This window comes from Taeniopygia guttata, chromosome 12 (assembly GCF_048771995.1).
Source record: "Taeniopygia guttata chromosome 12, bTaeGut7.mat, whole genome shotgun sequence".
Lineage (NCBI taxonomy): Eukaryota > Metazoa > Chordata > Aves > Passeriformes > Estrildidae > Taeniopygia > Taeniopygia guttata.
Window position 1 is genome coordinate 11,134,948 of NC_133037.1, and position 12,523 is coordinate 11,147,470.

The 12,523-nt window shown below is 41.0% G+C and overlaps 1 protein-coding gene across 2 annotated transcripts in view; it reads left to right on the forward strand.

Moving 5' to 3' along the window:
* The first annotated feature begins 2,604 nt into the window (after positions 1-2,604).
* EEFSEC (eukaryotic elongation factor, selenocysteine-tRNA specific) overlaps positions 2,605-12,523 on the forward strand; it is a 124,844-nt gene continuing 114,925 nt past the window's right edge. Inside the window, exon 1 of one of the 2 annotated variants that reach the window (XM_002198259.7) lies at positions 2,605-3,091. In XM_002198259.7, the coding sequence (XP_002198295.5) occupies positions 2,821-3,091 (271 nt within the window). In that variant the 5' untranslated portion in view covers positions 2,605-2,820. Of the gene's footprint in view, positions 3,092-8,437; positions 8,714-12,523 lie in introns of those variants that run through there. The other variant, XM_072934991.1, reaches the window with a different exon arrangement.

Below are 12,523 nucleotides of genomic sequence, written 5' to 3' on the forward strand. Positions count from 1 at the left end.
AGGTTTTTCCCTTCCCTTTACAGAAGAGCAACTGCTTTGCTATCTAGAAAGTTGCAAATTTTTTCTGGTCTAAAGGGATAAAATTAAACATCCATTTCTTCTACTCCTTCTTGCAGGTCACTCAGGAATAGAAGAAGGGCCAACATTGTTATGTGAGGAGTAGAACAAAATCCATTTTCCTGTGGATTTTTATCTTCCTTCTTTAGCTATCCTTAACAGAAAGAATTATATTTTTTTCATCCCATAAGTTCTATCCAGTATCCCTCTAAATTGTGGCTGAGCAAAATGCATCTCTTTGTTAAGCTGGCAGACCAAAATGGATCTCAGGTGAGCCCTGCTGTGGCCTCTTACACTATGAGTATTGAAATGGGACCTCCTTGACGTCATTGCCAGTTTTCTCAAGAGCTGTAGAAAGTTTTAGACCTTTCTACATTGTCAAGGCTTGTTGAAAAATAGCTGTTATTTTGGATGTTTTGGGAGGACTTCTGGATACTACCTTTCCTGGTTGAGAATCAGACCTTTTCGCACCTCTTCCTTCTGAACGCATCTAATAATGCTAAAAGAAAATTATTAAAGGGTAGGTTATAGGATACAGGGATATCTGTGTGGATTCTAACTTTTTAGGGCCTTATGGGAATTGATGTAAACTTTCCCTTCCCTTTGCAAGTGCATATTGATGTAACATATTCAGCACAAGGAAGTGTAAATGAGCCTTATGATTTAACAGGAAACTATTCAAAGCCTGGGAACTTGGTCTGAAAAGCGACATTATGCTTAATTTGTCTCCCATGACAGAGATTCTATCAGGCTGAACTATTCTGCTCAACAAGCTGATTAGTTAGGCTAGCTCAGTACTCCTTGTGAGTTCATATCTTTCCTTCAGGGAGACAGTTGTCTCTCAAATAGCACTGAGTGCTAGGAAGAAATGCAGGTTTTTTTCCTCTTTTTCATTTGAGTCATTGATTCTGTCATCTTGACTTCCATGTGTTTGGGAAGGAGGAGTAATTTGCATCCAGCTTTAAACCAAACTCTTTTACATTGGAAGTGTTGGTATATAAAGCATATTTCTTTATAGGAAAAAGCCTGGAGTTTGGAGCCAAAACCTAAAAACACCAAATCCATGATGTTGACAGTAGCCGTAGGCAAGTAATTTTACACTTCTGGCTCATTCATTAGTTATTCAAATGTGAATGTTGTTACTATGAGCAATATGTATTACTACACAGAGTGAGCAGAAAAGCAACTGCACTGCTCTCAAAGAAGAAAAAAAGCAGAATACAGAAAAAGTCTAGTCTACTTTGACACCTGTGGGAAGTCCATGACAGTCTTGGTTTCTTGGTTTGTAAAGAACTGTAATAATTTGAAGAGGTACTTTGGGCTCTTTAGTCCCTGTTGAAATGCCAAGCACACAAATTTAACAAATTAGGTACACAAGCTTAACAAATGTTAAGCTTTATCCTGTAGAGCATTTATCTCCCTGGGTAATCAGTAAAGCGAAGTGACTTAAATCAGTGAAGCAATCCTGCCCCTTAGCCTCTGAAATTCCCTCAGGCCTCTCCAATGTTCACCGGCTTGTTGTCTGTTTTGGTGATGGTTACCTGGAGATCTGTTCACCACTGTTAATAATCTTGGATTCTTAATTCATTAAGGATATGATTTTTCAAGCAGCATTTAACCTAACTTAAATATCCCTTTACAAGAAAATAAATTATGCAAGTCTAGAATTTATTAAGTGTGAGGAGATCCAAATGTGACCTGCTTTTTCACGTGTGTTTGCAATGTCCGTGTGAGTTTGAAATCAAACCTGGTCACCACAGTTCCAGCAGTACCGGGGTTTGCTTGGGGGCAGAATGGAGGGGATGTTGTGACAGTGAGCGTGTTTAAGCGGCCCAGCAGTGTTTAATTAGTGTGGCCGAGGTGTAGGCGAAGGTTCGGCCACTCAGGGGAACACCGTGCTGCCTGCCCAGGGCCCCTCCCTGCGGCCCAGCTGTTATGTGATTCTGTGATGATACAGTAGATATAATTCGCGCCATTTTTAGTATGAGATATGTTATATTGAATATTTGTTGGAGTATACATGTTTGTATTAGGAGTCCCCCCACCCTCGCAGGCGAAACCTGGTGTATGTTGAAACCTGATTTACAAGTAAAAGGATGTGGCTCGGCCCATGGAGAGATACGGGGACCCCAGGCACTGATCATCGCATATGCAGCGTTCCCTAAATTTCATCAAGGGATTCAACAACTCCCGGACACTGAATTGTTCTTCCTCATCACCAAAAAAGAAAATCTTTTTAACCTACGGACTCTGAATGGAAGAAAAGACTGACTGCTGAAATCTTGGCCTCAGGCGGAATTTTCCCTATAGAAACAGCTTGTGCCAGGATGGAGGTGTGGGCATCGAGGAAAACCTCTGCTGAGGCTGACTCCTTGTTGCACACCCAGGGCTGACCCTGGGCTGGGCACTGTCCTTTCCTTGTGGCTGGCTAGATATAATTTGATTGTAAAACAAATATTTTATTTTTTCATTTTAATTTGGCTGGACAAATTTTCATGTATAACACAGCTGACGGCCGTAAGGGCATTCAGGTACCCTGCTGAAATTGCCCCTGATCGCAGGGGGTGCCCGGTGGGGGCAGAGGGCCGAGCCGGGGGTGTGCTGGTGCCCATCCCCTGGCGGAGCGGCCGACCCGCCGCAGCCCCGAGCGGCTCGGCCCCCGCCCTGCCCGGCGCACCGGCCGCGGCGGGCGGAACGGCGGTGGCGGGGCCCGCGTTGCCACAGGGGCGCTGTAGGGCCGGACCGGGCGGGTGCAGCGGCGCCATGGCCGCCCGCGTGCTGAACGTGAACGTGGGAGTGCTGGGCCACATCGACAGCGGGAAGACGGCGCTGGCGCGGGCGCTCAGCACCACCGGCTCCACCGCCGCCTTCGACCGGGCGCCGCAGAGCCGCGCGCGGGGCATCACGCTGGACCTGGGCTTCTCCTGCCTGCGCACCGCGCTGCCGCCGCAGCTGGGCCCGGGGCCCGGCGAGCTGCAGCTGACGCTGGTGGACTGCCCGGGGCACGCCTCCCTCATCCGCACCATCATCGGCGGTAAGGGGGGGCCGCCCCGGTGGCTGCCGTGCCTCCCGGGGTGCTCCGGGCCCCGCTGGGGCTGCCCGTGTCCGTGGTGGGAGCGGGGCCGCTGGCAGTCGGGGGCTCCGGCCGTGCCCAAACCGAGGGACGGGGGCAGTCAGGTTTTTCACGGACCTGTGACTTTGCTACGCTTGCTCGTAGTTGCTCTTTAAATAAAAAATCCTGTGCTCATAGGAAAGCACTTGGTACATGTGAGTTGTTGGAGTGCTGTTTGGATGGTCAAGCGTGCTCAGGCTTCTTACACTTACTAGGAAAAAAGTTTCATTTATTGTGTATGGAGGCTTTATTAATGCCATCAAACGGCCCTATAAATTGCTGTTTTCTTGCCTGTTAAAGCAGTCAGAGTTTGGTAGTGTCTGTAGTTGAGAGCTGTGATGTAGTTGCTGGACATGCCCATGTTGTCTTGGAGGACTAGGGAGTTGTAACATGATAATTTTAGGCTCAGGAATAATTTTGTGGATTTTGGTAACTTTTCATTTTAGTCTTCATGGATTATGTCAGAAGTTTAATTTCGTTTGCAATAGGACTGATTTTAAATTAGTTGACCTGGTTCTGTCTCCCCTTTCCATCTCTTTAGAAGAGTGTTAAGAGGTGGTTGGTGCTTGACTGAGGCTAGGATGGAGTCACAGCTGCAGGAGTTTAAAGCAGTCACAGGTTGTTGCAGCTGCGGGGATCAGCCTGCAAGTTCAGTTCCTCTGCCGGTGTCTCTTTAATGACAACTTGGCGGTAGTTTTTGTAGGACAATGTTTCTTGGCTAGACCGAGGTTCAGGCTGAGTTACTTGTCGCGATGTGGGAATTTAACCCCCTTTTGAACAATTGTGCTATTTGTCAGTTGCGTTAGTGGTAACGGTGTTGTATTGTTTGCACTTCTTGTGGATAGGATAATAAATATTTACTTACTTGTCAGTTTCAGGAACAGTAAAACGCTCTGTTTCAGCAAAGTGTGCTCTGCAGCTGCAGGGGAGGAGTGGCCATGTGCTTAATTCCAGAAACCTGCCGTCTTGTAGTAATCTCTTGTACTTGACAATCCTTTATTATTCTTTAGTAATTGTAAGCACCTGATTATCTTATAAAGAGCAAAGCTGACTTTGGCAGATGTTTCTTGGATGTTCTGAAGAGTCACTTGTAGTCAGCCATTCCTTTCTGCCAGAAGCAACTAATCTGAATGGTGTAAACTTTCTCATGAAAGGGACCAGGGAAAACTTAAAGAATGAGCTTTAACCAATTTTGGTCAGTAACTTTAACGCTTATTTGGGTTTTTTGATACACAGACTTCTCACTGCTTTCTGTTATTTTTATTAAGCTCTTCAAAGTATTTAGTCACAGCTGTCCACATCAGCTGAATAAGTTATTCAGATTTGCTTATTGATAGGCTGTGCAGGGAGAAGGAATGCATGGATGAGATGATGGTAGTTTTCTTTCCAGCAAAAATCATTGTTTATGGATGGTAATTCAGGCACATAAGCACATCATACTTGCTTAGTTCCAGTTATACCAGGTTTTGTATTTTACTGAAGTAAAACAGTTGATTAGTGTGACTGCAATTCTGTGTGTTAAGAAAGGGTTGTAGAAAAAATGCAGTATTGTGTTAATAATTTAAAGAATTAGGAACTTCAGTGTATCTTGATAGTGCATGCTTTTTTGGTTTTTTGTTTTTTTTTTTTTTTACTACCAGGTTTGAAAGGTGATACCTTGATAATAAAACCTGATCTGTGCCTGTGGGACTGTTTGGGTGCTTACAGGTTTGGTGAAACTCAAACTGAAGTGTAGCATGTCTTGTGTAACAAGAGACATTCTTTGGTGTTCATGTGTGTTTCACTAATGCCAACTTTTTCATCACTTCAGGAATGGAAAATGAGTTCTCCCAAATAATGGTACTTGAAAAATTTAGGTGATTTTCATCTACTTCCTTGTTACTAAGCATTAAGGCTTCACCATTCCAAGCATTTTTTCTGCAACCAAGAATGCCACTACCCTTTTCTTTTTGATGGAATCTGTGATTTTCCTGTTACTGCATGTTTCCTGTATGTATGGTTTTTCATAAAGACATAAGTGCAAAGTACTTTATCTTCCTGTGTTTATTCTGCACCTCAGGTTTTCTATACCTCTTTAAAATATCACTGTTCTGAATGCAAATTCTGGGGTAGTTACAGGTGGAAGATGATCTGCAGAAAAACTTGAATGCTGGTGGGCAAGGGAGCTGGATGTAAGGATTTGGAAGGTGGAGTGGCAGCAGAGATGAGAGGGCTGCTTCAGAACTCTGTTAGTCATGTGTATGCAGGGTTTGCAGGAGAAGCTACTGCTGAGAAAATGTTATTGCATCTTCTTCTTGTTTGCAGTTCTCTTTCTTCACTGAAGGTGGGATAAACTAGTTGGCTTCCCCTTGAGTGATCCCAGCTCATGGAAACACCGTGTGCTGTGGCAGGGTAGCACCAGCATTGTTCACTCAGGTCTGCCAGGAGGTGAGGAGCTCAAGGGTTTCCTTGTGAGGAGACACTTTCTGCCTCTTCTCTTCCAAAGTGCCATTTTCACCAGTGGTGTCCCAGGTTATCACTCTTTTGTAACTGTCATCTTTTCCGTGCTCCCAGAGCTCTCTAAGAGTTAATTCCTTTGCTGTACAAAGCTGATAAATATTCTCACAGGTTAAATGTTACTATTTACCACTCTTTAACGTATTTCTGTATGTAGCTAATTCCTGAAGTGGGTTTTTTCATGTCAGAATCTACTACTGCATTTTTGTCATGCTGTGCCAGGTAGTGCTTGACCTTGTGAGTACTTCTCAGTCACAAGATGCTTGTTGAGACACAATACTTTAGGATTAAATGAATGCAGAATATTTGAGCAGTAACCAACAGGAATGAAAAATAGAAGTCGTATTTCATTCTGTGTGGCTACATTTTTCTTGTAAAGCTTGTCCTTGAAAACAAAACATATCAAATGTTAAATCAAAAGTGTTTTGTTTTGGGTGGTTTTTTTGGTTTTCTTTTTTTACCTGCATGCTGGGAATGGGAAATGTTGCAGACAGTTTCATCCAAGATGTTTTGTTTAAGTTTTAGATGGAAGGTGATAGTCAAGGTTGGAATGGAATAAGTAATAGTCACTTGGTGTACTTCATCATGCCTTTCACTTGTATTCAAACCATACTGGTTTATATTCTAAGGCTCTTGTGAGTCTGTGGCAGGAAGGCATTAAGTTATTGTGGGTAGCATTAAGTAAGGAAGACATTAAATTGTTGTGGGTAGCTGTATGGCTTGGACTGTGCTATGCATTTCTGTCTTACTCTTTCAAACAATAAAAACAGAACTCTATTTTAAAACAGAATTTCAGACTTTTCCTGTGCTTTAGCAGGATTTTGTCTCAAGCAAGGCAAGAAAACCAATATTTAGAGCCATTTGTGTCTGTCTTGTGCCAAGCAGTAAGAAGCACCCAGATCAGCCTTACACTTTGAAGGGAATGAGTGCAAGATGCAGGACTGATATTTTTGTCACGACTGCATTCTTCTGTTGCTGTAGAGATTTTGGATGGTATTTTTGGTGGAATTTCACACTGAGATGGGGTAGTTTGTCACAGCACTATGCAGTTTTTTAGGCTTCCGTTCTTTTGTTAATGTTTGGCTCCTCATCTTCCACAAAACTAATGTCATTGAAATAAAATAAGAGTTGCTTTTACATTTGTTTGTCACAGACCTGTGCACCAGTAGGGTCTGGAATAGTTTCTCAAATGAGTTCAGCAGGAAGGGATGCCTGCAGAGAGGTTAGACAAGTTAATCTGCCAGACGAAATTCAATCCCCATATTTCATTTTAAGACCACTTTGCGTAGCAAAGTAGTTTAAGCAGTAGCAGATTTTTGCCTTGCTGATGGTTAATTTCATGCCCTACAAAGGGTCAGCACACTAATATAGGAGAACATGATTACCTCATCCCAACTTCCCCCACACAGGCAGCCAAGGGATACCGAGTGTTTGCTTTAGGTGAGCTGTTGTTGGCCGCCCTTTATCTGTTTGATTTCAAGATGGGTCCTCAAAACAACTACTAAATCAGAAAATTGTCTTTTTTTTTTTTTTTTCTATGAAGTTCAAAGGACTAAGTATCCTTATACCATTTTAATTGGAAAGCTACTGCTTGACCCTGGTTGTTTAAACCTGGGCTGGGGGGAACTTTGACAAACTTGTAGTTTTGTAATCCTTATGCCTGTCTGAACCTTTGACCTTTTTACTTTATAACTAGAACTTCATTGTCACCATTTGTCCCTGCAGTTCCTTTCAAAGCAGACTGCCTTGCAAGTGTCTGTTTCCACTTTGCTGCTGTGTTCAGCTAAGGAAGGGTATTAATTCATACCTGATACATTGGAGGGGCCAAGACTTTTGAACTTGCACTAGAGCTTGGAGAGGGGGAAATGAGCATAGGAAAGCATGTCTTGCTGATGCAAATGAGTACAATGAAAACAGGGTTGGGAGATCAAGGGAACTGTGGTCTTGCTACCAGCATTCAAATTCAGTCAAATGCAGATTATTTGTAAGATTAACATATCACAAAAAAACCCCACCTTTTATCACAGATTAGCTGTTTTGCTGAGTTTGTTATAAGCTTTTAAGAGGATTTGTAAACTCGGGGTTACCTTTGCATTACTGCAATGAAAACACGCTTCTGTTGGTGTGAGCTTTTGTTTGTTGAGATATTTGTGAAGATGTGACAGTTCTGGTTTGTTGGTTTTTTTTTCTATTCTAGGTGAGTGAGCAAGTAGAGTTTTATAGCTGTAGGTGTATATGTAGATATGTATATGTACTCAACTTGCTGTTGAGTACAGATGTTGAATGAAGGGAAACCTCTGGAGGGAAAGAGTGCCTTGTATTTAGTGGATATCATTCGATTGAGAGAGGAGTCACCAGAGAGCCTTGAGATCTTTGGCTGCCAGCTGGAAGTGAGAGTAACATAATGAACCCTGTTCTGGTGGGGAAAAAAATAAAATTACATGCAACTCTTGTGTAGTGTAATTCCTATCAGCAAATTTTGATTTTGTGCTTGATGTTATGGAAGTACTTGTTAAGGGACTTCAGCTAGCACTAGTGGGACTGTTTTCTAAAATCTATTAGAGTCTTTGTGTTTGTGGTGCTTATGAATTGCTGACACTGCTTTGTATTAAAATTTCAAATAAACTTTATTTCTGTAAAGGAAATTGGAGTGTCTTTTTTTTTAGTCAGTATTACTTGGCTGGTGCCAGATACTTGTCTGACAACATGAAGGAGTATTTTTATTGACATTTTAAAATGAAAGCCACTTTTTTTTTTTTTTTTTACATTAAGGAGCTATGCATGAAGAAAGGCAACCAGTATAAAAACTTTGTTGCGTGGTCTCCACAACCCTTGAAACGGAACTTGGTCTCCTGGATGCTGCAGTGCACAAGAGGGCAGTGTTTGCTTACATTGTAGGATCTTAGGGATAAGTACTCGGGGTAACAGGTCAGCCTGGGGGGAGTGACCTTACTGTGAATCGAAACAGAATTAAGTAGACGATTTGGAACACAGCTCTGGGTTAATTTTCTCATTCTTAATGAAAACATCCTCTGTGTTTTAAGGAAGGTTAGTATTATTTCATCTATGATGTGGGTTGTGCTTTTTATACCTTAAGCAATAAAAATGTGTTGGGTGTTGTCTTACACATGACATGAGACACAGGTAACAGGTGAGAAAAAGCAACTGGTTTGATGTGGGAACCATGGAATTTAGTGTGCACAAGCCTTTTATTTCCTCCCTCATTTCCCCATGTCTTTTATTAACTGGGTAAAAGGAAGCTAGTTGTACTAAATCTGTTCTGAACTGCTACTATGTGAAATAGGATTTGTGTGATATTGGGTAGAATGAAACTTGGGGGGGTTTATCAGGGTTCTTTAAAATAGGGGTCTTGTGGAGTTTTTGCCTGTCTATATCATAACTGTAATAGTTCTAACTTTCTATGTATTGCATTGCATCTTGTTTTTGTGGGACTGCTGCTGTTATTTCTGTTCTTTGCCCTTTTCTACAATTTTGAGTTGAAGCTGATTTCACTGTAAAAGTTACACGTTCAACAACTTCCTAAACGTACACAACAACTCTTAGGCAATATTAGAGACTGAAGCAGGAGGACTGCTCTGTTGATTTCTGTCAAGTAGTTTACAATGGGCAAGAGACCCATTGTCTCCTGATATGAAAAGTTATAGTAGATCACATTCTCTTCTGCTTCTTCTTAGAATCCTGTCAGAAAGGTACTGGTCTCTGTGTGTGGTTTAAAAAATAAAAATAATTTTGCATTTCTTGTTTGGGAGATGTGATTTATAATGGAATTCTCAATCTAAAGTGTACATTTTAAATAGGAGTGGTCTTATTGAAACTTATTTGAATGGGAAATTGTCCCTTGCTAATATATGACAGTTTTTCTACAAAGCTTCTGAGTGTTTGTTTGTTTGCTTGGGTACTACAAAACTGTGCTATTTGACACTTCGCTATTTGATACAAAACCATGACAGCCTTTCAGGAAAACTTAATAACCAAGCACTGTAATTATGCTTTTCAAGTCTGCTTAACAATTTTTGCTATTGGTTTAAAAGCAGAATGTCTTTATTCCAGCATACTGTGTGCAAGTATTCATCAAATAACCACTTTTCACTTTTGCTTCATGTTTATTCTTGCTTTTAATTATTTGTAAGGTGTTTGGAAGAGCAGGGAAGCTTTGTTATTTTTTAGATGCTTTAAAAAATTAGCTAATATAGTAAAGTATTATAAGTAACTGCATAAAATCTAGAATAACTTACTGTAAAATATGGAGCACATTTATAGTTAAAATTACCCTTGTCAAAGTAAATTTAAAGCACATTTTTCAAAGTAGCCTTTTTACTGAGGATGCATATGCTTGCTTGCTAAATAGTACAATTGAGCAACTCAGTGATCTGCTAATTGACAAACCAGCCTTATAAGAGTCTACTGTATTGGTTCTGCATCTTGATTTAGAAGTTGTCTCCAATTGGTAGTGTGGTAAGATAGGGACAGGCGGAGCGGAAGATTACCGGAATGTCACGGAAAGATAGGCCCCTTCCCCCCTTCTCTCTCCCCTGCTTATCTGCTACCCCAGGAGTCAGAAAAGAATGTAGCCACACCTGTCCTGGTAAAGTTCCACTACCCACTATCCTCCGAGACCCCAAACCCCCCTCTGACGTAGCAAAGACTCCTAAACCTATATAAACCCGCGAAATAGGATAATAAACGCTTTTCAACCGTCTGCCATATTGGTATCTGCGTGTGTTGATTAGCCCGAGTGGCTTGGACGAGACCAGGCCGCCGTGCTGCCATCTGAACCAGGCTCCTGGTTGTCTTTCATAAAGGCAACATGGTAGATGCTAGATATAAGCAGAATAATACATTGCTTGTGTATAAACCCATCTTTAATAGCTGGTTAGCTGGATGGAGCCATGAACTGAATTTCCTTAATATATTTGTTTTGAGGGGTTTGTACTTAATACATGTTTTTGCATGGCTGTTGTCAAGTACTGTCTATAAAAACCCCTAGAAAAACAAAATGTGGATGGAAGAATTGAGGTTATAATTTTAAAGCAGACATGCATCAGATCTCAGTAAGTGAGCAAACCAAACCTGTATACTGTCATTGCTAAGGTCTGTTAAGTGTAATAAGGAGCTGTTTTTCCTTGTAGCAGTGAGTTGTTTTCTGTCTGGGAGCCCTAAGGTTGGCCTGGCAAGCAGAAGGGTGAGGACAGCTGTTTTGCAGTGGTAATTTCCAGCTGGATTCTTGATCATGTTGTGTTCTGGGGGTCACAGCTCATCATGGGGTAAAACTGAGTTTAAATTACCCTTGTGAGCTTCAGCAAAGAGACTCGAGCAGCTCTCACAATAGCTGGGATTGCAGAGATGCTGTACCTTCTGTGAGAAAATATTCCTTGTGCTATCTCTGAAATTCAGGTTAGGTACCTGTTCTGAAGTGCTTCCTTTAAACTGTTTGCTTCTAGGAAGTGTTGCAGGCTAAGTAAATACCATTAATTCTTATTTCCTATCTCCTTATCAATTATTTTACCAAAATGTTCTTGTGCAGTTTATCTGATCTCTTCAAGTGAACATGAAATGATTTGTGTTGGCTTCCAAACTGAATGACAATCTCAGTTTCAAACTTAGGCTGATTAGTCCTACGTTAGATTATCATTATCAGTATTACCAACACTAGGGTTAGTTGGGACCAGACCAACAATAATAAATATATATTTATGTTTAATGCAGCAGCAGAAGGAATTGATGCATAGTAGAAGAGGAAGTGGAATAGACAGCATAGCTGAAATAAAAATGAAGAAATTGTATTCGGGAGCTTCATGGAGGTAAAGAATGATAAGGGGGAGTAAACATTGAGATATGAATTTTCAGATTTATATTGATCTGGGTAAAAATCCAGGCTCCTTCACCTCAGTCTCTACAGAAGAGATGATTCATTTGGGCTTATGGTTTTGTTGAGAAATTCCTTTCTTGCTTCACATTATAGAAGGGATGATGATGACTCTTTTGTCCACTGCAAATCTGTTTTTTTCTGCAGTACTGGAAGAATGAATTTATTACTTTTGCCTGTAGCAGTTTTTTTGTCTTTTGTACTTATGTTTTCCTTTGTTTTCTGTCTTATTTGGGACGCAACATATGATTGGCATATGAGAATAAGCTGGTATTCTTGGATCACAGGAGCCCTTTTTAGTTGTTCAACTTTGCCTAAATATTTTTTTTGCCAAGTTTTACCTGTCTTGTTTCTATTCAATGCACTGTAGAGCAGGTGAACATAATTTAGATATAATTTTCCTGTATATGCAAAATTTGAAATGGTCTTGAAGGACCTGTTGGGTAAAAAAGCTATAGAAGTGTTTCGAGAGTTGTTGATAGAACTATCCTATCATATTAATAAGGATAGGCATAGGAAATGGGTTTTTTTGTCATAGATGTTTATTTATGCTTAAATTTACTTCTCTTATATTAAAAACTAGCCTTTCAGCAGTATTGCTTTGGGGAAGAAAGTTTTCCAAAGTATGCAAAGACTGCATTTCAGAGAGAAAAACAAAATTGTAGCTTTCTTTTTTAGGATCAAGAAGAGGGGGAGGGGAAAATGGTTTCCTTGTATTTGACTGTGCTGTTGGATGGGAGACAAAGCTCAGTCTCTCTTGCTGACTAATGTCATCATCAAGGCATTTTTTTCTCCCACAGAGCAGTTTTGTCTCCATTGAGACCCCCACAGCCATTGGCAAGACCATGGCCTGAGATTAAATCTCACGCTTGGGTGAAATTCTAATGACTGTAATTGTTTCCTCTTTTTAAGTCTGTGGTCCCTTCATCAAAGAGTGGTGTGGAAATTATGCATTTATGTTGTAAAAAGAG